General features: G+C 55.6%; 1 protein-coding gene across 2 annotated transcripts in view; it reads left to right on the top strand.

The window, feature by feature from the left end:
* SND1 (staphylococcal nuclease and tudor domain containing 1) overlaps positions 1-21,363 on the top strand; it is a 418,356-nt gene extending 396,993 nt beyond the window's left edge. The window contains exons 17-25 of one of the 2 annotated variants that reach the window (XM_046021639.1): positions 4,753-4,941; positions 11,333-11,471; positions 14,905-15,028; positions 15,897-15,966; positions 16,961-17,074; positions 18,636-18,839; positions 20,608-20,652; positions 20,759-20,863; positions 21,102-21,363. In XM_046021639.1, the coding sequence (XP_045877595.1) occupies positions 4,753-4,941; positions 11,333-11,471; positions 14,905-15,028; positions 15,897-15,966; positions 16,961-17,074; positions 18,636-18,839; positions 20,608-20,652; positions 20,759-20,824 (951 nt within the window). In that variant the 3' untranslated portion in view covers positions 20,825-20,863; positions 21,102-21,363. Of the gene's footprint in view, positions 1-4,752; positions 4,942-11,332; positions 11,472-14,904; positions 15,029-15,896; positions 15,967-16,960; positions 17,075-18,635; positions 18,840-20,607; positions 20,653-20,758 lie in introns of both variants that reach the window. The other variant, XM_046021638.1, reaches the window with a different exon arrangement.
* The last annotated feature ends 5,533 nt before the right edge of the window (positions 21,364-26,896 follow it).

Genomic DNA, 26,896 nt, shown 5'->3' with positions numbered 1-26,896 from the left:
TCCCACTTGTCTTCCCTCCATTTTGTATTTTGTATGAGGCTACCTGGGTTTAAGAAGCCCAAAGCTTTGCTGGATGGGGGGAGAGCTAAGGGGACAGGGCTCAGCCTGAGCAGGGCTGCTGCTGGCCAGTCGTAGATGAAGGGAAAGAAAGCAGTTTATGTTACTTCTTTTAGTACATAGGACCCGCTTCTCATTCTATGGAGAAGGAGACTGGCTAGGAGAGAAAAGAGGTCATCTCTTCCCAAAAATTCACAGCCAAAGCTAGGATTTGAACCCAGGTCTGTCTGACTCCAAGACACATGGTCTTCCTGCCACCTCTCTGCCCGGTCGGTACACCCAGCTCTGGGGAAGATTCAGAGTATAGAACAAGCTTTTTTCTCCTTGTTGCTGACAGTCTACTTGGACAATTAAAGACATTTGGAAGTGATATAACCGCTTCTCCTACTACAAAGTAAAAAGTCAATGATGAAACATTTATGCATCCAGTACTCTTGTAAGTGCTTAGTATCTTTATATTAGCTCATTTAATCGGAACAAACCCTTTGAGATAGGCAATATTGCAATTCCAGTCTTACAGCAGAGACACAGAGAAGTTAAGTGACTTGGCGAAGGTCATGCAGTTGGTAGGTGGATTTAAACCGATGCAGTCTAGCTCCATAGTCTGCGCTCTGAACTTCTGTGCTATATGCTGTCCCCTCAGTGCCGAAGTGTGGGGTAGCCCACAGGTGTCAGAGGGATTCACATGGTGGATTAGGGAAGCCTTCACAGAAGGGTGGTGTTGAAGCTGGAAGCTCAGCTCATAGGGCCTAGTTCAGACCTCAGAATCCCCACCCACTCTGTCGGCCTCAGGCGGAGGACAAGAGGTGCTGGCAGCTGGCCAGACCCGTGGGGGTGCTTAGTGAAGAGGTGCGAGGAGAGGGCAGCGGGTCTGACCTCAAGGCATCTAGGCTGCCTGCTGTTTCACACTCCCCCAGCAGAATGCTGTGGCCCCCCCACCCCCACCCCGTCGTTGTCTCTCAGGAAGCCTTCTCCTCCCCTCAGCCCTGCTTTCCTATGCCTGAGTGTCAGTGTGAACATTGAGGAGGGGAAGGAAGAGAAGAGGCTCCCGTTGGTTCCCCACTGACACTGCTTGTGTCCACGTGTACGCACGTTCTGTGGTGCCCTCAAGGTCACATCAGCTCACACACAAATCAGACATTGGGGCAGCCCCTGATAGTCAGCCAAGGCGTGAGCTCCCTGGTGTCCCCTGCCGTCATTGGAGGCCTCCCAAGGGAAGCTGTTGTGTCCACATCTCTCCCTGAAACATTCGGTGCTGCTGAGGAGACAGGCAGCGACACTGTACAGCACTCTGCAGTTTACACAACACTCGGTGAGCAGTGGGTCTCATTAATACTGACAATAGGCAGAAAGAACTCAGAAAAGGTTTCCTGCGTCTGACCAGAAGGAGCCTCTCCTCACTCCTGTCTTCAGTTTGAGGCAAACTGGTAGGAAAGAGCTTTCCGTGGTCTCTGTCTAGTCAGTCCTCATTATATACGATTCCATATTTGCAAGTTCACTTACTTCACTTACTGGAATGTACTTATAGCCCCAGATCAGTACTCGGAGTGCTTGGTCATCTGAGCGGCAAACACTTTGAGTGTCCAGGTGAGTGTGCTCCCAGCCGAGGTCGCAGACGATGGTGCTCCCCTTCTTGTTTCAGCTCTCATCCCGGCAACAGGTGTCCTTTCCGTCGTCTCCATAGTGCCGCGTTTCCCCTTTTTCTGATGTGTGCTTTTTCCTGGTGATGTTGCAGTTTAAAATGGCCCCCCAGCAGAGTGTTGAAGTGCTGTCTGGTGCTCCGAAGTACGGGAAGGCTGGAGTGGGCCTTGGGGAGAAAATACACGTGTTAGAGAAGCTTCATTCGGGCGTGAGTTCTAGTGCTGTTGGCTGTGAGTTCAATGGTAACAAATCATCAGGATATATTAAATAAGGTGTCTTTAAGCAAAAACGTGCACAGAAGAAGGTTGTGTATTGGTAAATCGTGACCAGAGTCTTGCAGTAACCGATCCTGTGTTTCCCCTGGAAGCACTGGTTTAGTGTTCATGGTAACTTTATAGACTATCACAAATAACAAGAATCAACTGTATCTGTATATCTCTATAGGAGTGTGTGTTTATATGTTTTTTTTTTTTTCAGTTAAGAGAAAATATCAGTGTCTGGGTGGCTCAGTCGGTTAAGCCTTTGACTTTGGCTCTGGTCAGTCATTATCTCAGGATCCTGAGATCAAGTCAGGCTTCCTGCTCTGTGGGGAGTCTGCTTGAGGATTCTCTCTCCCTCTGACTCTGCCCCACCCCCCATTCTCTCTCTCTCTTCCTCTCTCTCTCTCTCTCTCTCAAATAATCTGTAAAAAAAAAAAAAGAGAGAGAAAATATCAAAAACACAAGTCTTAAAGTTGATCAGAGAAATAGAGCATACAAAGACATTGGCCCACAAAATGTTATTGTCAAGGCACAAATCCCCAGCAGTCAATCTAAGGAGAACCATGATGAACACGTACCAGCCTGGGAGCACCATGCTTAACCCTCTGCTTGCTGACCATGAAACTCTCCCAGAACTAGAGAAGGGTTAAGACTTTGGTCTTCACATTGAATTCTATGTACCCAGAAGGATAGACACAACACAGGGCTTGGCTAGAGAGGTTATAAGCCAAGAGACTCCAAAGTAGCCCCCTCCTTTCATTGAGCCCAGCCCACCTTCCCCTGAGTGCCTTTGAGAAATCATAGTATTTGCAGCAGCCATAATAAAAGGGAAAGCGGAAACCCCCAGGCTGCAGCTTTATCTCCCTTTCTAACCCCAGATGGATTCAGCAGGAGGGCAGTGCCCAAGGCTAGAGACTTCTTTTCCTCAGCTGCTGGCTGGGCCCAGGGACCTGTCAAGCCCAAGTTAGCATATTGATTACAGGCAGGGAGAGGCTGGGTAAGTGTGAAGGCTGTGCTCACCTGCCAAGAGAGTTGACAGCGCTGACCTCAGGCATGGCTACTAGTCACCAGAGTCTCCCACTAGTACGAGCCCTTGGGAGGCCGGCATCTGGTTGGTAGCCTCCGAGGGGAGGTGTGGATTGTGGGGTTTGCTAGGTGGGGTGAGATCTAAGTGTGGGCACCTTCCAGAGTGAGCATGATTAGACTCCCCAGGTGCTTCATCAGCCCACCTCTGAGGTTTTTGCCTCCATCCTAGCAGCCCCGCCCCGAGCAGAATGATGCAGGTGGCCATCAAGCTTCTTGTCACAACCACTTGGCCCACCACAGCCTTCTCGGAACTGGAGGGAGGTCTTGTGCCCCAGCAGGGCAGCCGTCAGTTTCAGGAAAGGACACTTGGCTGCTAACATGGTGAAAGATAAGAGGTCCAGGAATGGGGGACCTATGTACCCACCGACAGAGTCAACTTGGAATGGCCCTATAGAGTATCTTTGTTATCTAGCTCTAGTAAACTCTTCTGTCTGCTTCTGGGTCACGCCCATACTCCGGCAGTGTTCAACTTGCATTTCCACTCAAAGGGTTAACTGTAAGCCTTAATTAAGTAGGGTGTTGAAGAGGGTGTTCAAGGATAGGGAGAGGTGGGGGCCCTGCCTCCCTGGTCCTGCCCCTTCTTTTTCTCCCTGCTGCCTTCTTTCCACATGGCCAAGCCACCTCTGTCTACTTAAGGGGGGTCCTGTCACCCACATGGCTCCCCACTCGCCTCTCTAACCCTCTGGCCCAGGCTGCTGCCGCATGCTCCAGCCCAGGCTTCAGAGGATTCCCAGGTATTTAGACATTCATTTTATTGCTTAATCGAGCTTGAAGCTGTTTAAATTAATACAAGTTTTTCATATTTGGCAGCAAAGGCTTTTACAAGCCCCTTTAGCAGAGAAAGGAGGTTGCGAGAGAATCAAAGAAGAAATTTACCCTGGGCCATTGCCTTCATGAGGTGGGAACAGATCAGCCACTGTAAGGGCTGTGGCACCAAGGCCGCCCTCTTGAGGGAGCAGAGTCAGGACTGTGTCTGGGGTCCTATGTCTCAGGGAGGCCTCTATAGAGAAAGCTCAGAAGCTCTTGAGCCCCACAGGGGTCCCCAAGGGTTCTGAGGTCAACCCCAGCCCACGGCCCCAAGGCCTGGGCTTATGGCAGTGAGGTCACCTTTTCCCTTGCTCCCTGTCAGGGGCAGCCTCCTGCTGGCGTCACCCCTTTAACCGCCCACTTATGCACTCCCTGCTCACACCCTTCCACCCACCTGCCCCTCCCCTCCTCTCTTTGCCTGGCTTTCATCCAGCCACTTGCAGTACCTTTGTTGAGCATTAATTCCCTCAGCTACGCACCCCTCTTCCAGGGGATTGCCTTGCTCCTGGGGCCTGCCTATCATGCCAGAAGAGCTGGGTTGGGTGCGTGGGCACTGAAGAAGAGTCAGACATTCCGGGAGTAGCTCGGGTCTGCCGCTTCTCTCACTCCTGACCCCCAGGCAGCACGCACACATGCCCACGGCTGATGCAACCCCCTTGCTCAAGCCGAGGGATGCCGGGTATACCCTAGTAGCTGAGTTTTGAAGTCGCTCGGTCAGGGATGTTTCTGTAAGGATAATTCTGGGCTGTGAGAGGGTAGAGAGCCTAGATCCCACTTACAGAAGTGAAGCGAAGCGTTCTAAGAGGATCATCAGCGCCACAGCTCCAACAAGCTCCTGCTCTTGGTCCCTCCTGAGCCCCTCCCCCTGCAGGCTGACCCTCCCCCTTTCTCTGTTCCCCAGGTAGAGGTGGAGGTGGAGAGCATGGACAAGGCTGGCAACTTCATTGGCTGGTTGCACGTTGACGGCGCCAACCTGTCCGTCTTGCTGGTGGAGCATGCGCTGTCCAAGGTCCACTTCACCGCAGAGCGCAGCGCCTACTACAAGCCCCTGCTATCCGCGGAGGAGGCCGCCAAGCAGAAGAAAGAGAAGGTACTGGTGTGGAATTGGGCCTGGCTGCGGAGGAGGCAGGGGCCACCCTGGAGCTCGGGGCTTCTCACCTTCCCGCACCTCTGCCAAAACACCACAGCCCCTACACGGGAAACCGGGCGGTTTCGTCATCCCCCACCTGAGGGACCCTGGTCAGTGTTGGTCTCAGATGCCACATCGGGAGCCACACGTGACCAAGGAAAAGGCTGCCAGCGTAGGCATCCTCAACTGTTGGCCTGCTCTGGTGGACCTGGTAGAGCAGAGCCACGTCTGGAAGGCAACCTTGCAGCCATGAGGGGACCGATGTGGGGAGCCCCTGGTGAGCAGGAGACCGGGAAGTTGTCCCTTCACCAGCCCTTCTTCGGTGCCCTCAGAGTGACTGGGAGACCCACAGCCCACTTCTGACTTGCCTTCACAAAGGCCTACAGGGAGGCCCATTTCGGCAGCTGCCCCAGGAGATGCATAAAGCTGTTAGGACAGCAGATTTATAGCCCATCAGTCTCTGCAGACAGTGCATTGAAAAGACAAGGGGGGTGGGTTGGAAAGCAGCTTTTGGAAACAAATGGACGATTAAGGAACCCGGTGGTTTGGTGGTGGGAGCGGGGCTCCGCACCCCCCGACTCAGCCTGTCACCACTGACTTACAGCCTGGCCCTAATAATGGGGATAAATCAGCCGGCCACCAATTTGTCAGGGCTTCTCTGGGCTCGAGGAGGATTTCATGGGACAGCCGTGCTGAGCCATAAATTTGTTCCAGGAACAAACGTTTCCTTCCCCATGGGGCAGCCATCTGGCTTGCAGCTCACCTCCCAGAGCCAAGGGCCAGACACCTGCCAAAAGGAGTAGGGGGCTTCAGGGCCCCCCGGTTCTTCATTCTCTTCCAACCCAGAGCAGCCACCTCCTCCCTCAACCTCTTCCCAATGGCCTTCCCTCAGGAACCAGGCCCAGGGATGCCCGCCTGCATCTCTCTCTACCTTTTCTTCCCATCCTCTAGGAGTGAAGGCAGGTGACCAACCCTAACGGGAGTGGAAGAACTCTAGAGAGGGGTGACCCAAAAAGCTTGGGATTGGTTGAAAGGGGCTATTCATGCCTTAGAGGACTGGGCCCCCAGGAGGCCTTTCAGGAGGCTTCCCCCTTGTCCCAGGCTGTTCACATTAAACCCCATCTTCATACAGTGACAGGGAGCGGGCAACCTGAGCTCCTACCGCAAAGAAGCTTCCTCTTGGGTTTCCTGTTAGTGACAATTGAACTTAAGGCTGCCACCCCCATGTCCTCTGCCTGCTGCAGGGGGAGGTGCCCACGTGGTCCTGGGGCCTTGGTGTGGAAAGGGCTGAACCTTACTGAAGAATTAGCAGCTGGGAGGTAATTGGCCCCTGAGGCTCAGACTCTGAAAGGGTCTTTGCCTCCAGGCGTTGCTCTCTGAGATTTGAGGCCCAGGAAGGACCCAGGAGAAGACAGAGGACAATCTGGCCTGAAGGGGAGGGATGTGTGCCTTGCTGGGTGTTACACTGGGCGTCACTCTTTACTAGATTTGTCTGAAAGAGCCCAAGTCATGATTCCACTGGGTCCACATGATGATGGTGAGGAGTAATCATCAGTAATTACTTGCTTACACAGGCTGCATGTTTTTATTCCAGTCCAATTAAAATGCAGTGCGCTACTCTCAGGGCGAGGCCCCACCGGCCTCCTGGGTCCCTCTCCCGCACACCCCATCCTCTTCAAGGATCCTGGCAGAACCTTGTGTCTTGCCTCTTCTGGTGAGGGACTGGTTGCCAGGAGCAGCATGTGTGGAGCCCTGTGGCACCCCTCAGAGTTGGCTGGACTCAGCGAATTTGGTAGCCAGCTGGAGGACAGCAAACTGCATTTTGAGGTGTCCCCAGGATTTCCAACCTTGCCTCGCTTGCGACCCTAGGAGGGCTGCCTTCGCTGTTGCAGACAGGAACGTGTGGGGTTAAGAGATCGTGGTGGTATGTGTGAGCTAACTAAGGAGAGGTAGTACCGAGAGCTTTTGTGAGACGAGACCATGCAGAAGTCTTCGGGAAGTGAGACTCTGTGCGCATCTGTGAGCAGGTGCATCTGAGGGAACCTGGCCATGCTAGTTTCCTAGCTTTGGGAACTTGGCTGCCTCCCTGCTGGGCCTCGTTCTTTCCTGTGCCCTGCAGACTCCTCTCCTCATGAAGAGATGCTGGTTGGGCCCTCCCCTTCCTCTACAGGAGGCTAATGCTGGGTTATCCCCTCCTCCTCCAGGAGTACTGGGTGGCTCCGACCACCAGAGACTGGAGCCATAGAGAGCAGGCATCAGGACTGCCCTCCCTCCCCAGCCTCCCTTCTGTCCCCGCAGGGCCTGCACCGTGCTGCATTGGCTATTGATTACCTTTTGTTTGTTTGTTTGTTTATTTTCAACATAACAGTGTTCATTGTTTTTGCACCAGTACGTGCCCTCCCTATTGCCCACCACCTGGTTCCTCAACCTCCCACCCCCTCCACCCCACCCCCCTTCAAAACCCTCTGGTTGTTTTTCAGAGTCCATAGTCTCTCATTACCTTTTATTGAACTTGCCTTCCCCATCTCGAACTTGAAGGCCTTCACCGCCCTGGCCCCCTGCCAGCCCCACCCTTGGAGCCTCCCAAGGCTCCAGCCAACAGTATAAAATAGGATTTAGAAAGGAAAGCCTCTAGTCACTAGAGCCTCAGTCCATATCGCCCATCTCCTGCCAGGAGGAGGATCCTGGGGCTTGCTGGGGAGGAAGTACAGGAAAGAGGGAGGGCCAAGGATGGGTGAGGACAGGAGAAGAGACAGCCTGTGCTCCTAACCTGGCCCCACAGTGTCGAGGGGACCCAGGTAGGGCAAGAACTAGCACGAGAGACCAGCAATGGAGCAGATGAGGGAGCTGCCACCCTTGCCCATTCCCCATCTGGGTCTATAGCAGAGCCACGGAAGGGTTACAGAGGAGCCCCGTCTCAGGACACAGTGCCATCTGGCCCCAGCCTGACCACAGACCCTACCGCAAACCAGAGGAGCTGGCTGGGAAAGGCCTTTCCACACTAACATGGCCGGGAGGTGGTTCCGGAGCACAGCAGGTCCGTCTTGGGTGGCTCTCCCAGCATCCTTGGGTCCGGCTGCCGAGGCCCAGCTCAGGCTTGGCGCCACCAAAGGCCAAGAGCATTCTCAGCCCCCGAGTCCCATCCTCTGCTCACCGTGCAGGTCTTTTCCCCAGCTCCTCCATCTGCCCAGAGCCTGCGGGGAGAGCCCTCAGGCACTGAATCACTGTTCTCCCCGGAAGGGGTCTTACCTTGTCTTCACCCCGTGGGCCCAGGACGAGGAGCATCCCCCTGGGAACTCCCCAAAACAAGCTCCTTGTCAGGGATCTGAGCTGAGAGAGGGCTGGGCATGGCTGTGGGGAAGTGGCACCCATCTGGCAGGTGCCAGCCAGTGCGTCTGTCCCCTCCCTGCCCCGGTTCTGCCAAAGGGCAAAATAGCCAATATGGGCAAAAGATGCCCTTGTTCCAAGGGTGGGCAGCCTCTCTGCTGACTGACTCGTTGCCACCAAGAAGCCACCTAGCCAGGCTGCATTTACCAGCATGCCCAGGCCGCTGGGAGCCAAGTCCCTGGGAATAGATGGTCACCTCCACCTCCCGAGGGAAACCTGCAGTGCTCTCCTATTTGAGGGGCCAAGCCAGCCCTCTCTCAGAAAGGAGTTCCTTTATCTGAGGAGCAGTGATCCACCTCATGCTTCTGGTGTCTTCTCACATTGAGAGCCAGCAGGGTGCCTACTGTGCCCCTCCTAGCACCCAGGGAGCTCTAGGACCCTCCTGGTGGGAGCTGGAGGCCTAGGGGGAGGGGGTCCTCCCCAGGGGCTTTTGTTTGCATCATCCTTGACCTCAAGCTTGCTGGCCCACCTGCCTTCCGCCTGCTGGAGGAGGAGCTCCACCATTCTCCCCCAAGGAGGAAACCTGATGCTGTCGCCCAAGGCGCCTTTGCTTGACGAGTCATTAGCAGTTTCTGCTCTCACCTTGTCAGTCTGTTCCCAATTCATCAACACTGCTGCCCAGGGAGGCAGGGCGGAGTTAGGCTGGAGCCCAGAACGGCTCCCAGGCGCAGCCCCCACTCTTGAGCAAGCACAGAGCCCCCCTCCCCCCTCTCCTGGGCTGCCTGGGTGCCAGGAAGGCCAGGAGCCAGAGGAGTCAAGTGGGCAGGGAAGTTTGGGGGGGTTGACCATGGCGGGGGTTGGGGGCACACTTGGCTTCTGCTCCTTTAAGGCAGTGCTGGCAGTCTTGTGTCTCAGCAGCAGTGAGCGTCCCACCCTGGGAGTCACTGACTGAGTAGTCACTGCCCTGGGGAACTTCCTAGCGGCCCCAGGGAGAAAGTCCACCTCAACCGGATATAGGCCTTGGAACCAGAAGTCACTGCGACTGTCCCCCATCCCCCGGAGTGCCCGCAGCAGTCTATGCCATGGCCTCTGATTGGAGAGGCCCTTTCACGGGGAGGTCCGAAAGCTGGAGACCTCCTTCAGCCAGGAGTCTCTGATCTGACTGCCTCCTTTCCTGGGGCAACCAGGGACGGGCGTGTGGAAAGCAGAGGTGTCTGGCTGCTGCTGGGGTGGGAGGTAGCTGTGGCGGGGTCTGTGTGGGGAGTAGGTGAGCGATGGCGGGAGCTGTGTGGGTCCGAGCCCAGCCCCAGAAGGGCATTGCTGTGCATGTGGCTGGCGGAGGTTTGCACCCGGATGAGGTCTCTCCCATCCCCCTCAGCCACTCCCCGGCGGCCTCCCCAGGACTCAGCCCCTGTTGCTCATTCCAGTTCTCAGGGCCCGGGCCTCACCTTCTAGTGGAGGAATGCTCACACCACAGTAAAGGCAGGAGCATGGCCTTTGCAGGTGTGACCCAAGGAAGTTCAGCAAATCTAACATTCCTGCCCTTTGGCTGCTTCCACGTGGCGTCGGGGCAGCTGTGGGTCAGCTGAGTGGTCATGGCATCAGACTGGCTCATCTTACAAGGGAAGAAAAGGAGATGCAGAAGGCACATGGCTGGACTGAAGTGAAAAAGCAGATCAAAGGACAGGAGCCCAGTCTCCCACCCACAACTTTTCCCACTGCTCGGTGCTGCCTTCTGTCTCTGGAGGCCCAGTCAATGCCAGAATGCCCTCTAGAAGATCTCTAGCACCCAGATACCTGGGTTCAGGCCCTGGTTCCACTGCTTCTAGCAAGCCTGGGTGCCTCCGGTTCTCGTCTGTGAAACAGGGTAACCTGAATACCTAGTCAAAGGGTTGTTGTGAGGATTCAGTGAAATACTACTTAGAATGTTTAGGATGGCACCTGGTACCTAGGACGCATGTAAGTTTTGGCTAATACTTTTATCACCCCCTGTTCTTGTGTGTCTGTGGGACCCTGTGGGTGGTCCTGTCCCTCACTCTCTTCTCAGTGCTCAGCGGGGCAGCCTCTGCCCTCTGCTGTCCTGACAGGCATCACTACCAGGATAATCTCCTGGCCACAGGACTGGTCTTGACGGGCTGTCACAGTGAATCAGCTTTGGAGCTGCTGTGGCCCTGACAGGCAGGACCAGAGGAGGTGGGGAGCAGGGAAAGCAGAAGGGAGCAGTGAGGACGGAGGGCAGCGGCCCAGCTTCTGCACTGGGGTCAGAGCAACCTGCTTGAGGTGAAAACGGAGAAGTAGCTGAGAGGAGGCATTCTTGAACAGTGATGAGCCCTCCCCTCCACGGCCCAGGGCTGTCGCTTGGAGAGTCTCAGGGGCACGATGGCCCTGGACAGTGCTAGGGCCTGGAGAGTTCAGAGCGACCCCTGCAGGGTGGTGTCAGGGGAGGGAGGTGGGGACTCCACGGTTCTCACACTCAGTGTGAGATTGCCCAGGAGCCTGCTCTGGTTTGCTTTACTTCCTAAGTGCAGTCACGACAGATTCTAACTTGGTAGGCCTGTACTGAGACCAGCATTTCTTTTTTTTCTTTTTTTTAAAGATTTTATTTATTTATTTGACAGACAGAGTTTACAAGTAGAGAGAGAGGAAGGGAAGCAGGCTCCTGGCTGAGCAGAGAGCCCGATGCAGGGCTCGATCCCAGGACCCTGGGATCATGACCTGAGCCAAAGGCAGAGGCTTTAACCCACTGAGCCACCCGGCGCCCCAAGACCAGCATTTCTAATAAGCTCCCCAGTTGCTTCTGCTCCCTGCCCGGATCTGAGACCTGACTGACCAGAAGAACTTCAGAGCACTGTCCTTACCCACTGAGAGTAGGAGAGTTCGAGGGCAGCTCGGTGTGATGTGAGTGTCCTGCAGGGACCTCCACATTCAATCACCGCAGGGGTGACTCCACTTGCCCAAAGTCCCTTTCCCCATGTCCTGTCTGGCTTCGCTTCCTAACCCCTGCCCGTGGCGATCCCCCATGCAGGTCTGGGCCCACTACGAGGAGCAGCCCGTGGAGGAGGAGGCGCCCGTGCTGGAGGAGGAGCGCTCGGCTAGCTACAAACCGGTGTTCGTGACCGAGATCACCGATGACCTGCACTTCTACGTGCAGGATGTGGAGACCGGTGAGTAGGCTGGCCCAGCCCGCCTCCAGAACCCCGTCAGTTCAGCGGGAGGGCAGGGCACAGGCCCCCCAATCCACTCCCAGGGACCTCTCCCCAAGAGCCTGTGGCTGCTGCCCCTTCCCCTGAGCCCCGCTGCAGCTCTGGGCCCTGGGGCATTTCCTGCCGTGGAGTGGACAAGGCTCAGTAAGGCCTCTGCAGGCCAGTGAGGTGACCCGTCTTGTCTGGGTGGTACTCTGAGATCCTTGGAGAACTGTTCTGCTCTCAGACACCCCTGGCTGGGCGAGGCATTGGGATGTGTAGCCCTTGGAGTCTGTCAGGAAGCAGGGAACAGATTGTCTCCTGTGGTCGGGAAGCACAAACCAGCATCACTTAACCCTCCTCCCCCTCAGCTTCCTCGGGAAGGCAGCAGGAGAGAGGAGAGGAGCCTGGGCTTTTTTCTCTGGGGTTTCTCCTCTAGATGTTACCATAGCCCCGAGTGGTAGCCAGTTGCCATGGAAACAGGCTTCCGCTCTAGGGGAAGTGATCCCCGGGCAATCTTTCTGAAGGACCCTCTGTCTCCATCCTCCTCCTTGCTCCTGCCCTCAAGTCCTGTGCACGGGGGCCTGGGTCACCTCAGCAGACACCTCAGGCTTCTGGAGGACAGTGGGTGGTAGAGGCCACTCTGGCAGGGGGGCCCTGTGGCCCTTCCGGCTCAACTTCCCACTTCCATTCCCTTCGCTCTCTCTACCCTTCTCTCCCTCCTCTCCTTGACTCCCTGTGCAGGGAACCATTTTAGTTGAGGGCAGAGGAAAAAGCTCTTCAAGCCGCCTCTGGGTTCAAGGAGCCAGATTCTTACAAGGCAGAGGGGCCTGAAGATGTCCCTGGCCCTCAAGGCAGCCCCGTGGGGGGCAGGCTGTGGCTCGCCCAGCCCCATGTGCCCTACCCCCAAACCCCTCCAGTTCATCAGCCTCATCTCAGCCACTTCCCTCTAATGACATTTCCCAGGCAGCTGGTCTGTGGCCATGTCAGGTCACCAAGAAAAACCAACCTTCCCAAGCTCTGGGCTGGCTCTACTTGGGAGGGGAGAGAGCCGGGGATGGGTAGAGATGGACTGATGAGCCTTCAGCATTCGGTTCCCTTGAGGTCAGCTGCAGTCCTGCTGAGAAGTGGCCCAGCACCCCGGGTCTGGGTGGTGTGGCAAAGAAAGGGATCCTTCCGTGCTGGTCCAGGCAGGATGGAGAGCTGATTCTGAACACAGGAGCCAGAAAGAAGGGGCCTCAGGAAGCTCAGGGAACTCAGAGAAAACCCTGCCCAGTGTACGACGGCTCCCCCGCAGGCTCTTACCTGGCCCCTGGATCCTGCAGGGTAGGACCCACCTTGGTTAAGAACAGGGCCCTGAATTCTCCAGGGGACAGAACTCGAGGGTTCGAGGACTTGAGCCGGTAATTTCAGAGGCTTCCTGTGCCTGCTCTGTGCCTGCCTGGCTCTCTCTGGCGGCTGTGGGCAGCCGGGGCACTGCAGCAAGTAGTGGCCAAGGCAGAAAATCGGGAGAAAAGGAACCAAAGGAACAACCACATCTTCTTGGAACACTGGAGAAGGGAGTGAGGCCCATGTTGTCGCACTACCTGGAGGGCCGCAGTGGGCCCCAGAGAAAACCTGACCTCAGTTGGTTCCATAAAATCCACGAAAATAAACTTCAGCATCTACAGCCTCCCTCTTCAGAAACCTTTCATCCTCTCTTGGGGGACATCCTCTTACCCTGTGTCTCTTCTCTTAATTAAAGCCTGCCTTCAGGAAGGAGCTAATGAAATGATGAAAGCATTGCCATTAGCTGTAAATGACCAGCCAGGCTCAGTGCAAGGACCTGTTTGCAGGAGGCAAAGTCTGCTTCTGTTGCCTTGGAGCAAAAAAAAATAAAAAATAAAAATAGATCAAGTATAGGAAGAATTTGTCTGTGTAGAGGGTTTACTGCTGGATGGGGGGAAGGGCAGCTGCTTCCTAAAAGTCCCTGTTCTGAAACCAGGGTCCGTGAATGCTGAGACAGTGGCCCCTGCAGAGGCCCCAGAGCAGGCACATTCCTTGTGCACATGGGCCACACAGAGTGCATCTCCAATACAGCTAAATTCTTTTTTTTTTTTTTTTTTTTTTTTTTAAGATTTTATTTATTTGACAAAGCAAGGGCTCTACTTGCTTGGGGGCGTGGGGGGTGGCAGGAGAGGGAGAAGCAGACTCCCTTCTGAGCAGGGAGCCCTATGTAGGGCTCAGCACTAGGACCCCGGGATCGTGACCCAAGCTGAAGGCAGCCGCTTAACCAACTGGGCCCCCCAGGTGCCCCGAATACAGTTGAATTCTTAAGCACCCTGCATGCGTCAGGCAATTGCTAGGCCTTGTAAGAGCGAACAGGACCAAGTACACGATGGACCCTGAAGGAGCTCACAGAATAGTGGCAGAAACATAAGCCAGACAAGGAGCATACAAGGCCAGCTGTGACAAGCATACCAACAGCCAGCATGTGCTAGGCACCTGTTACAGTGTAGCTTTGGGCCCCGAGGTGGAAAGAAGAACCCCATACCCGCCCCACAGGAACCCAGCTACCCTTACCACAGAGAGCAAAGGGGCCCCAACAGGCCTGATGCAGAGCTAGAATCAGGGCCAAGCTGGAGGGAAAAGGGAAGTTACTAGGGACTGATGCCTAGTGGAGTGGGGATGGGGGACACAGCAGAAAGGAGCAAGGCAGGGAACCCGAGAGGACCCAGGGTGTTGCCAAGCCTGGTGATCACCAGCTGACAAGCAGCAGAGAGGGAGCCTCTCTCCCCGCCCAACCAAAGCAACCACTGAGCTGGGGGGCATGGTTGGAACCCCAGCCTGGCAGTAGCAAAGTTTGCTTTTGCACATACTTCACGTGGTGAGCAAGGTTAGAGTGGCCAAGTTTGCATATACTGAGATTGGGCCCTGCTCCCCGAGTTGCTCCCCGTCTTCCATGGCTCAGAGTCAGAGGCCTTTCCTTGCCCAGGGTTATATGTGGCCCCTCCTACCTCTCCACGTTTGCCCCAGGAGACACTGGCAGAGAGTGGCTGTTGTCAGCCATCTGTGGCCCAGGCTAGGCTGTGCTTGCAGGAACAGGTATAAGTTGGCCCACGCCCACCCTGGCCGAGGCTCACAGGCCCTGCTCCCCATCACCGCGCTTCACCCACCTCAGGTGGAGCCCAGAAACATTTCCAGCGGCTTCCATGGGCCTGGCCAGTGGATTAGAGAGCTGAGGTTGGAAGGAAGACTGTGTGCTTCTGAAGCCCAAAGTGTCAACAAGTCCTCGTCCCGCTTTTGAGAACAGCATGACCCTCTTGAGCAGAGACCACAGGGGACGTCCCTATGGAACGGGGCATGCCAGCCCTACACAGCACCACGTCCTGCCTGCTCCCCAACCCAGGGCTCACTCGCTCTTTCTCCCCTGCAGGCACCCAGCTGGAGAAGCTGATGGAGAACATGCGAAATGACATCGCCAGCCATCCTCCTGTCGAAGGTTCCTACGCGCCCCGCCGGGGAGAGTTCTGCATTGCCAAGTTTGTAGATGGAGAGTGGTAAGCCACTTGGACGGGAGCGGACCAGAGAGTCTTAAGCAGGAGCGATAGCCGGTCTGTGCTTAGGACACACAGGCCTGCAGAGCTACCTGGTAGACTTCAGCATTTGCCTTAGCAACCTGGTTTCCATGGGCAGTGGTGCTTGACCTTGGCCGGTTCTCCCGTATGGCCCTCTTCATTGCCCGCAGCCCAGGCAGCCTGGAGTGTACAAGCGGTGTCTCTCCTCCTCATTTCTGGGAAACTCTGGTGGGAGAGCCGTGGCTGACTGAGACTCTCCGACACAGCCCTCGCCCCACACAGGGAAAATGATGTCACATAGGGTGGGGAGGGCAGAGACGGGTTCTCAGTGAGCCCAGACCCGCCACCCGACCCTCCACCCCAGCTGTCTGGGATATGAGCAGGGGCACTCACACGTTGCAAGAAGGTCACTATATCTCATCTACCAAGAGTAGGGCCCACGGCCTTCCCGGGGTGACGAAGTGACTTGGATGTGTTCCCTGCTGCGGCTCCCAGACAGATCCGCTGGCTAATTACAGCTGCTGTTTAGTGTGCTGGCTTTAAACAGCAGACATCAATCTAGTCATTAGTCTTGTTGCTTTATGCCCCAAGGACACATTAATCTGCTCCACATGCTCCCTTCTCCCTCCCTCTGCTCCCAGCTATGCTCTGATTCCATTAGGGGGTAGCCGTAGCGCCCCGAGCCTGGGCGTTCGTGGAGTCTGAGAACTGCCCTCCATGACACCCATGGCTCTTCACCCTGAGCCCCGGGCCTGGCGGTGTTGTGCCCCTGCCCTGCTGTTGCTAAGGCTCCAGGGAGGCCAGACTCGGCAGGGCTGTCGGTTGAGCTCTGCCCGCGCTGCCGTTGCAGGTACCGCGCCCGAGTGGAAAAAGTCGAGTCTCCCGCCAAAGTACACGTCTTCTACATTGACTACGGCAACGTGAGTGTGGGGGACCTGGAGGTGGAGGACTAGGCAAACAAGGGGCCCCGGGGGGCTGCACAGTAGTCCCCTAGAGCAAGTCCCCACAAGCCCTGACCCCTCAGCTGACAGAATGGTGAGCACGTAGACAGCGCTGCTGTTGGTGGAACAGGCCACTGGACTCCGAGAAGTCTCCCTTCCAGGCCCCCAGGATGAGTGCCCAGCCACACCCACCATTCCTGTCTTCTGCCCAGCTTCTGCGAAGAGCAGGTCCGTGGAGACCCTCAAGTCCCTGCGGCTCCTGGTCGTGCTGGACCAGGTGCCTGTGCAGTGGCTTGCTGGGAAGTCACAACGGGGCAGCGTGACTGGCACCCTTGAGAAAAGCCCCCTCCGGCTGGGCCTGGGAATCTGTTAACAATTCTGGGAGGTTCCCTGTGGGCAAAGCAGCAAGTAGGAGAGGAAGTTATAGTTCAGAACCACACCATTCCTGTGGTGTGATGATGGTTGTCCACTTTCCACAAGGACTAGCACTGAGGGTCGATGAGCCAAAGCCCAGAGTTGGGGGCCCTGCTCCCAACTTGCTACCAGGAGATACACACAAGAGTCCTGCCCCGTTGAGGGACTGTCGGGACCCTTGTCTCTGCCTTCGCAGCAGAGCACACCCTAACCTGTGGGAAAGCATTCCAGGAACCCATGTTGCAGAGGGAAGGCACTGGCGAGAAATGGAAGTCATGGTTGGAGACCAGGCACCAAGCTGATTATTTAGTAGAGCACCCAGGTGTGCCAAGCCCAGGCTCAGGCTGAGAAGGAATGAGCCGAGGCTGTCTGCCTCCCCACCTGCAGCAGGGGGCCAGCGTGCCACGTGCCCCAGGGCGTCACCGACCAGGGCTAAGCGGGAGCGAGTCGTGGTGGGGGCCCAAGTTCGAATTCCAAAGGTTCAACCACAGGAGTCGTCCCTGTGAGAACAGTGGGGCATTGAGTGTGTAATGCTGCCGGCCTGACGTGTCCTCTGCAGAGAGAGATCCTGCCGTCCGCCCGCCTGGGGACCCTCCCACCTGCCTTCAGCACTCGTGTGCTGCCTGCTCAAGCCACAGAGTATGCCTTTGCCTTCATCCAGGTGCCCCAAGACGTGAGTCTGCACACCTCCCCCTCTCCCTCCCTCCCTCCCTCCCTCTCTCCCTTTCTACCCTCCCTTCTTCCCTGTCTATCTCCCTCCCTCGCAAAGGATGACACTCAGCCACTGATGCCAGGCGTTGGAAGCAGTGACAAATGGTCTGTCTGTGAGATGGGCGTGACGGGGGAAGCTGAGGGAAGATGCCCAGAGGTGGCGGCATCGGAGCGTCTGAACTGGTTCTTCAGACGGATGGGCCCAGTGGGCCCAGGCGCTTTGGGCAGAGACTAGTGCACACAGTTGGGAGTCCAGGACCTTGTGGGCAGTGGCAGGAGAGGAGAATGGAAAGAGAAGTCGGGGCCTGGGGGTGGGGCAGGGTTTTCAGCAGGGTTCACATGGGCAGCTCTGGTTCTGCAAGTTCCTTCAGGTGCCATCATGGGAGACTGATTGGAGTCCTGGGAAACTGTGGCACTTGGAAGTCCAGGCTAGAGACAGTGACAGTCAAACCAGGGCCACGCCAGAGGGGCCCAGTCTCAGTGCTATCTGGGGTGGGGAGCAGGGAATGCTGAACAGAAGGTAACTGGGTTTCTTACATGTGGCTCTGATGCTGTTGGCCAAGATGCAAGGATGTAAAGGAGCAGATCAGGGGCTGTGGGAGCCCCAGGTGGCTTGATAGTATTGCTTGGAAAGAGAGAAGACCTAGAATCACGGACTTGTAGCTAGAAGGTGGACGCACACAGGGCGAGTGTGTGGAAGACAGGATGTGGAATAGAGCGAAACTTTGCAAGTGCTGGCCTTTTCTGATCCAAAGAAGAACCTGAGCAGAATGTGTGTCCAGAGAGGAGAATGTGGGTTGCAGAGCCACCCAGTTTCCCAAAGCAGGGAGCCCGGTCTGCAGTGTCCGGCTCCCCAGGGAGGTCAGGCTTAAGGCTTGGTTGGTCCCCTCGGCTTGGGCGCCAGCTGAGGTCCATGGAGCTCAGAGCGAGTAGTCCGGACAGTCCATGTGGGGCTGCTGCCAGACGCGGGGTGCTAAGGGGCACAGTGGGGTAGGAATCTGCGCCCTAGAATGTTCTGTCTTTTCATGAAATCTGAAGGGCAGAAGAGAGACAACAGGAGAAGAGTCTGACAAGATAGGTCAAGGGCAGTCTCTAAGCGTAGGAAGACATGAGCATGGACAGAGCCTGAGAGGACAGTGCATGCACGAGTGTTAACTATGAGGGTTCATGGTGCTGGGGCGCAGTCCTGCAGAGGTGGGGGTGCGATTGGGACCAGGCAGCAAGTGGATGGTGAGTTTTGGATGGACAAAAGCCACTTTTTCACAGAGACACAAGGCAGGTGGGTGACAAGGATGGGATGTATGTAGATAGGCTTGGCGGGAAGGGAGAGGACAGGACAGGGAGAGGGGACATTTCCTGTCCAGAGGCTGTTTCCTTACTCGTTAGGATGTGAGCAGGAAATGAGATGCCGGCACCTGCTGGACACGTGCTTAGAGGTCCATGAACAGGACCCGGGGCCCACATGGCTGTCTTTAAAGCTCGCACTTCCCTCTCCCACTAACCTGCCTGTGTCTCTGCTCCAGGAGGATGCTCGAACAGATGCCGTGGACAGTGTGGTGCGGGATATCCAGAACACTCAGTGCCTGCTCAATGTGGAACACCTGAGCGCTGGCTGTCCCCACGTCACCCTGCAGTTTGCTGATTCCAAGGGGGACGTGGGGCTGGGCTTGGTGAAGGAGGGACTGGTCATGGTGGAAGTGCGCAAGGAGAAACAGTTCCAGAAAGTGGTACGTGATGTAAGGGCCGGCTCCTAGCATCTCCCCACCTGCCATCACAGAGGGTGCCAAGGCTGCACCAAGAGCCAGTGACGAGCAGGGAACCCTCCATCCTGCTGCTTCTGCTGGGGAAAGATAATGGATTTGGGTTTGTTGGGGTTTAAAAAAAAAAGCTAATTACATCCCAAATTAATTGGCCACAAGCTTGACTGAGAATGCAGCTATAAGCTAGAGCGGGAAGTGTCCCTTTGCGGGTGTCCCCAAGTGGCAGGCTGGAAAGCCTTGCCCAGGGGTGGCCTGGGGAGGGCCCCAGCCTGTGCCTGCCTCTGCCTCCTTCCATCACTTCCTTCTCTCTAATGTAAAAGTCCCGAGTCCGGAGCCAGCTGCTAGCACGCACTGCCACCTGGAGCCAGACCCAACTGGGACAAGGGGCCCAAGGGACTATCCCTCTAGCCCTCCAGCCTGTCTGAAAAGCCCCCAGGGCGTGGAGCCGGGCCCGGCCTGAATCTCCCCATCATGAGACAAGGAGGGAGCCACAGGCTTCACTGCTTCACAGGCTGGACTGCGAGGGGCCCACAGCCGACAGCTGGGGACTGCCTGCACTGACTTCTTGCCCTCAGGACGGGCTGGTGGGAAGCCTGTGCCAGCACGGCACTGGCTCCGAGCTGCTCCCCACCACCCTTTGAGAGGAAGGAGGAGCACAGCAGCTGAAAGCCCCATTCTCGCTCCACGGTGCCTGTCACTTCATCTTTACGCAGGCCTCTCTCTCTCACGGTCTGTGGGTCTGTAGCATGGGTTGTGCAGGGTCACCACCGTTGTTCATTTGGAATAAGATCCCAGTGTGAATTGCTGCTGTGTCTCCTCGGGACAGGAGAAGCATGACACCCCTAGTCCTCTCAGTGGAGACCCCCAGTGTCTTGAGTTTGCCCTGGGAGCTAGCCTCAATCTCCCTGTGGAAGCTTGAGATCTCACTCTCTCCCCTGTGAAGCTGCCCGTAATTTCTCTGGTGTCTAGAACATTCCTTTGCCTGGTATCTGAGATAAACACTCTACAGGTGTTCATTCATTCATTGATTCATTCTTTCAGCAAGCATGTACTGAGGGCCTACGTATCTCCATGAACAAGAGACAGCATTTCTGCCCTATGGAGCTTACGTTCAAGCAGGAGTTGACAAAAACATATATACTAAATCAGTGAAGTTGACTGATAAGAGATAAATGTAATAGGGGTGCCTGTGTGGCTCAGTGGGTTAAGCCTCAGGTCATGGTCTCAGGGTCCTGGGATCAAGCCCCACATCAGGCTCTCTGCTCAGCTTTCCCCTCTGTTTCTGCCTGCCTCTCTGTCTATTTGTGGTATCTCTCTCTCTGTCAAATAAATAAATAAAATCTTTAAAAAAAGAAAAAAGATAAATGCAACAGAAAAAGAACATAGAAATCAAGGGAATGCAGAGTGTGGGGGGAGTGATTGGAATTTTAAATGGGAGCATTTGAAACTTCATTAAGATGGTGATGCTTTATGGAAGACTTGAAGGAACAGGAAAGGTGGCCAGGTGAACCTGAAGGGAGAGCAGTTCAGGCGGATAGAACAGCCAGCACAAAGAGGCAAGGACCCCCAGGGAGGACCATGTGACAACGCACTTGGGATTTTACTCTGGGGGAGCTGGCAGTCCGCTGAGCAGGGGAGTGAGGCAGACCAGCCCCAGGCAGTCTCCGGGGTCATTCCAGCTGCTCAGTTGCAAATGCCCTCTTTGTGACTTCCCATTCTTCCCTGGTCCCTCCAGATCACAGAGTACCTGAATGCCCAGGAGTCAGCCAAGAGTGCCAGGGTGAGTTTGTACCTCCAGGGTTCCAGGGGAAGCTTAAAACGAGGGCTTAGTCCCGGGGTTCCAGTGGGTCCCACCTCCCTCACGGTCATTCTCTCCCTTCTTACAGCTGAACCTATGGCGCTATGGAGACTTCCGGGCCGATGACGCTGATGAGTTTGGCTACAGCCGCTAAGGAGAGACGCGGGCCTGGCCCCCAGCCCCGCTCACACCGGTACCTCCTCCTCTGCAGGGAGGGTGTCTTCAGCTCCAGACCCCAGATCGGGGGTGTAGATTGGGTCCAGCTTTGCTTCAGTGTATGAAAATGTCTTGTGGGGTGGCATCTGGACTGGAGGTGGGGTGGGGGAGCCCAGGGCTTTCAGGGGGCAGACCACTGTCTTCTGAGATGACAGGCACTGCCGTCCACAGTCTCTTCCAGCTGATTTTGTATTTTTATTTGGTTTTTTTTTAAGTTGCCCTCAAATCAGGAAGAAACATGAAAGACTTTGTCCTAACGTAGGGCGTGATCTGACCCCCCAAGGCCAGCCGCCAACTGCCTCCCCACATCTATCCCAGACTGCCCACCTTCCCAGCTCTGTCCAGCTGTCGATTATGTGATTCCTCTGATGCGTCCGCTCTCAGATGCCAGCGTGTCTACATCTGCCCCCTGCCAGCCCTCCCCACTTCTGTATTTAAAGCTTTCGAGGCCCAATAAAATAGTACCTGCTGTCTGCAGCCCTGTTTGGTCATGGTGGAGTCCAGCATGTGGGATCTTGACAGCCCCAGCAGGAGGAGACTGGGGCACTTGAGTGACCATCAGCACAGTTGTCTGCATGCCCGGCCTCAGACCTAGGGGCCTGGGAGGCGTGATGGTGCCGTGGCCGTCAGGCAGAAGGCTGGAGATCTTCCTCTGAACTCATCAGTCAGTCCAGACCCCACTGCACATGGCCGCCCACAAGGACCTGGGAGATTTCGAGCAGCTCGGCAAGCAGTGCCCAGGATTGGCCACACGTGGGAGGCTGGGCTCGTCTCACCAGGCCCTTGCGGAGAGTCGCCTGTCCGTCCTTGGCCAAGTTCTGCTGGAGCCCCAGCAGGGGGCCGGAGGGAACTTTCCCTGTCCTGCTGTGGCTGGAGTGAAGACTAACATGAGAGAAGCTGGTACAGCGTGGGTTAAGAGCAGGGGCTTCGGTGTCTGCCCGGCTCCTGAAGTGTGTTTTCGTTGGCAAAAGGAGCCAGAGAACAGGGTGGGGGACAAGGATGGGTCCAAGAGGGGTCATGACTGCTCGCCAAGGAGACCCTCTCTCTCCGGGTTAGTTCTTGCGCTGTCTGACTTAACGAGGTATCCCCCAGGTCCTCAGGGGGATACCCCTGGCCACCGAGCTCAGAAAGCCCAGGCCGCTCCTAGCCCCAGATGGAGGCGGGAAGCTCAAGCAGCCGTTGTGCAGCTGGGGGAGGGCCAGGGAGAGGAGGTAGGTGTGTGATGGAGAGGTCAGCCCCAGGGTGGGGGTGGGGGGATCTGCTGTTCTCCTAAGCCCCACAGCCTTATCTGAGCTGCCCCGCCCATCCTAGGTACATACTCCTCTGAAACATGGCACCTCTTCCTGGCGGCCCCACATTCAGCCCCCCATTTCCAATCTGGGGTGGCACTCCAAGCTGCCATGAAGATTGGTCCCTTTGACCGTGGGGAAAGTCAGGGGAGGTGGTGGGGTCTGGCTGGCCAGTTCTCATCCCTAAACCAAAGGTCCTAGGCCCCAGAATATTCTGGTTCCTGGGAGTTCTGCTCTTCTACCCACTTGTTGAGGCCCAGAGTTCACATGGGGTTCTACCCAGAACCTGTCTTTAGGGAAAAGAATATGTGCTTCCTGAACTCAGGGTGCGCTCCAGCTAGCTGAGGGGAGAAGGGAGTGGGGCAGTGGAATCTCCAGAAATCCATGTGCTCCCTTCCTCCCAAGGAGTCCCGTTTGTACCTGCCTGAGAATCCCTCTGGGTTAGCCGGACTGAGAGCTTATGGTCCTCCAATCGGACCCTTTATGGTCGAGTAAACTCTGTTTCCCATGACTTTGTACAGCCCCTAATGGGACCCAAGAGGTCAGCTGGCGTGTGAAGGACCGCGTCTGTCTCGCTCCTGGAGAAGCTGTTCTCCCCACCCCCACCCCCGCCCTCTGCAAGCCCACGCGCTGGGGGCTTACGTTTTCTGGTCATGCGTGGTGGAGGCTAGTCGTGAAGAGAATGATCGCCTCACCCGTTTCTCTGCCTCCTGGTGGGGTCAAGAGGCGGGTCGACGTGTACCTCCCGTGAGCACAAGGGGCAGGGGGCAAGATGCCAGCCTGCTCTCTCGCAAAAGGGTCTGGAATCGGCTGTCTCCACAGTTGCCTTGGTTACATCTGCGCCCAAGGATAAGCCCTCCGTGGCTCTCCAGTTGAAATGATGCCCGCACCTTCCTACTTCTTTTCTTTCTCTTCCCAGGCTGGTTTCAACCCAGGTCAGACCATTGCTGGGCTGGAGGGTGCCACTGCCACTTCCTCTCAGTTCCTCCCCCATCGTGTCTGTTGAGTTCCTGGGCTCTGTTGTGGGCGTGCGGGGCTGGACTGGGAGCCGGCTGCGCAGGGGGCAGTTTCTGGGAGCACTCCGCGCAGGGGTGCATTGAAGGCTTTGCCTTTTGTACATAGTTGAGTCCAGTCAACACCAGCTTTTGAGCCAGTGGCACCAAAAACCTGTCCAGAGTTCCTCCCCCTGCCAGAGTTACAAGATGTGTTCCCCCATCCCCCTTTCCAGTTGAACCCCAAAGCCTCTTGAGCGCCTGTTGTCCATCCATCCACGTAGCCCCCAAGCACGGATTAAGACCCAGGCAGCACTGGGTCCAGTGGGTGCTGAGGCTGTCTCCGTAGGCTCTGGGGGCGTGCAGGCCAGGTTGGAGCCACCAGCAGATGCTGGAAGCTCCAGAAGGAGCCACAGCAGTGGCCAGTACACCAGGACCAGGGGCTGAGGCCCCTGCCCAGTGACTGGGAAGGTGTCACAGAAAAGGGCAGAGTCACAAGCTAACAGGTGGCAGGAAAGCAGCATTGCTGAGCTCTGAACAGGCTCTGGAAGTTTCCCAGCCTCTGAGGGCTGATGCATCAGAGCCCAGGGTTTGGGTGAGCCACCAGGGAAACTATCACCACCCAAGACCCTCCCTGGTAACCCTTGTCTGCCTTCTCCGCCAGCAAGCAGGACCAATAGGGAAGGTGGAGGGCGGTGGGAGCTGGGAGGTGGAAGGAAGGGTTTGTGCAACTGCCTCTACTCTATTTATGGTTTTGATTATTTCTGCATCCCATGGAGAGTCAGTGGACCCCTTTTCTTACATTAGCCCATGTTGGGAAGCATCGGGGCGGGGCTAGGGAACTGGTGCCTCAAGAGTGGTTATTGATGTCCTAATTACAAGAGGATGCTAATTTAATTTGAACCTAATTACAGTGCACTACCCTGGGTGGCATGTGTTTTAATAATTAACGTCCTTAGATGCGTAGGAGTATAATAATATTTACACTGGGTTGGCTCGCAGCCTGGGGAGGCGGGCTGGGGGCCCATCCGCCACCCTCTCCCCGGACAGCTTGGCTGCTAGCAGGTGGGGAAGATGGCATATGAGTCTTGGTTGGCTAGTACCTTGTCATCCTTCCCAGGGAATATGCTTGGGCCTCATTTCCAGCTACTTCCTTGACCCAGCAGGCTGCTCTGCTCTGTGGGGCTCCAGGCTGGAGCTCTGAACCACGTGCAGCTATCTGCCCTCCCCCAACCAGGCCCCAGGCCGAGCCATGCAGATGCCAGCCCCATCTCCGCCTTCCCCTGCCTGCCTGGGCCCATCCTGGAAGGCAGGGGGGAAGAGAGCCGCTTGGTGTTTCTTCCTGCTCTTTTGATTGGCAACACTTGTAAGGAAGTAACATTCGGAAGAGCGCACAAATTACAAGGACGCAGCAGCTCAGGTGTTTGCAACGTGAACTTACCTGTGTACACACACAAATAAAAAAATAGAACATCACCAGCCCTTCACACTTGCTCCCTCTGTTGACCTTTATCCCAGTAGATGGGTCTTGTCTGTTTTATTTGCGGTGGTTTTGGTTTTCAGTTTTGCCTGGTTTTAAGTTTTACTCCTTTAAGTTTTACTCTCCTAGGTGGAGAACGGCCAGGTAGGTCCTTGCATGCCTGCCCGCTCCCGCTGGGCATTGTCCGTGGCCTGTGTCCTTGGTAGCTTAGTTTTGGTGCGCGCCTCGTTTCCGTATGGACTGTTGTAGGAATCCACGCCTTCTTGCTCATGAAGAAGTCAGACGCTCAGCAGTCTGCTAGAGCACGAGCTCTCCCAGTCCCCACAGGAGAAATCTGCTCCTTCTAATTATGCAACTGGGGGACAGAAGGTGATGCTTGATGCGATGGGGTAGCAAGATGACAGGGCAGGGCAGTTCCGGCCACTACAAACAGGGAAGAATGTGGCTGCCCACATGCCTTCCCTGCCCAGCCTTTCTGAGCTCCCGAAGATGGGGAAAGGGTCTGTCAGCAAGTTCTAGAAGCCAGGCAGACCGGCCAGGAGCATAAGAGATGCCCTGAGGAAACTTGAGTGTCTACCCCGAAGCCTCTCTCGGCCAGTGCTTCTCTAAGTGTGGCTGGTAGACCAGCTGGCTCAGAATCACCCGAGGAGCTTGTTAAAATGCAACTTCCAGAAAGGGCCAGGTCCCCACTGGGGAGTGGGGCTGGGGGTGTGACTGAGCCTTCTGTCACAGTGGGAGGACAACGGGTAATGTTCGTGGGGTTGATAAAAGAAGAACTGGCCTGTTGTTTAGCAATAACGGTAACCACCAGAAAATCTAGAACAGATGATGAAGTGTTTGCCTGTAGGGAACAGCTGAGGGTTGGCAGTGCTTATTAGAACTCCCTGTGTACCAGTTTTTTCACCATCGGTGAACATTTCCAATTGTTTGTTCATTATCAGGTAAATCTGCACGTATCACTTCCCATTCCAGAACTGCTCCCTCAATTCCTATGGTCCAGGGCCTGGGACTCTGCAAGTTAAATAAGCTTTCCTGGTGATCCTATTAAGTTATCAAGCTCAAGAATTAGCTATCACTGTCCAAACTCATTTTATCTGGTAAGAAGGGAGACAAAATGACTTGCCCAAGGTCATCCAGCTTATTTATGGCTGAGCCAAGAATAGAAAACCGGTCCCTGGCCTATGTTCTCTGCATCATGGCTTTCACCTTGGTGGGTGTCCTTCTTGGTGGGCCTGGCCCCCAGGGACCTGAGGGACGAGCTGAGGACCTGGTTCAGAGGAAGGGAGCCAGGGTGCCCTTGCCTGGGTGCAGGAAGGCGACCCCTCCAGCAAGCAGAACACTCACAGCCTTGCTCTGTGCGGAGCCGTTGGAGGGCCTGGCATGTGCAGAATGCCGCTGCGCCAACAGCAACGTCTCAAGTTGTTTTCTCAGTAGGAATGGATCTGCCTGAGCCCATAGCCCCCTGGCAGTCTGGCACTTAGCATTTCCTGAGCACCTCCCTCCTAGCTCCAGGCAGTTTTAAGTGCTGAGACAGAACAGTCAGCCCTTACGTCCTTGGGCCCACGGTCTACTGAGGACCGCAGATACTGGTGATAGGAAAACCTAGTTAACTTGTAACAGTTAACTGTGTCAAGCTGACACAGTGCATGCCCCAGGATCCAGCAATCCCCTCCTGATTCTGCAACCAAGGGCTTCGTGCACATGTGAGAACTGCCCCTGCCGGCAAGAACGGTCCCTGGAGTTGAGTTCCTACTAACACAAAACTGAGCACCACAGACACCGCAAGGTGTACCCACACAAGGGAGTATTACTCAAGGAAAGTGTGGCCGCACAGAGTAACACAGATAAATCTTTAAAACAAGCACATCTCAGATGACTTCATATCATATGTGCCATTATTCCCAAGTTCAAAACCAAATAATAGACTACTGAATGATCATTTAACTTCTGGGATGTGTTTGAGAGTGTAAAGGGACATTTAAATCCTTGTATTTGGGCCACAAACATAAACTGGCACTTTTTGAGTAAACTGGGACACATGGACACCTTTGAAATATGTACTAAAATACAAACCCGAAAAGCAGAAGGATGATAAACACCAAAATCTGAACAGTGGTCCTCTCCAGGTGGGATAAAGAAGGATGTGAGGGAATGTAAGTTCCTAGGAATGTTTTAGGTCTGGGAGGTAGGTCAGTTACATGTTGATTACATCACTCATAAGGTGGTGTGGGAACGCAAAAAGAAACATT

The sequence above is a fragment of the Meles meles genome, chromosome 10 (genome assembly GCF_922984935.1).
Source record: "Meles meles chromosome 10, mMelMel3.1 paternal haplotype, whole genome shotgun sequence".
NCBI lineage: Eukaryota > Metazoa > Chordata > Mammalia > Carnivora > Mustelidae > Meles > Meles meles.
Note: the sequence above shows the minus strand (reverse complement) of the source record. Positions and strands in the feature narration are given on the sequence as shown.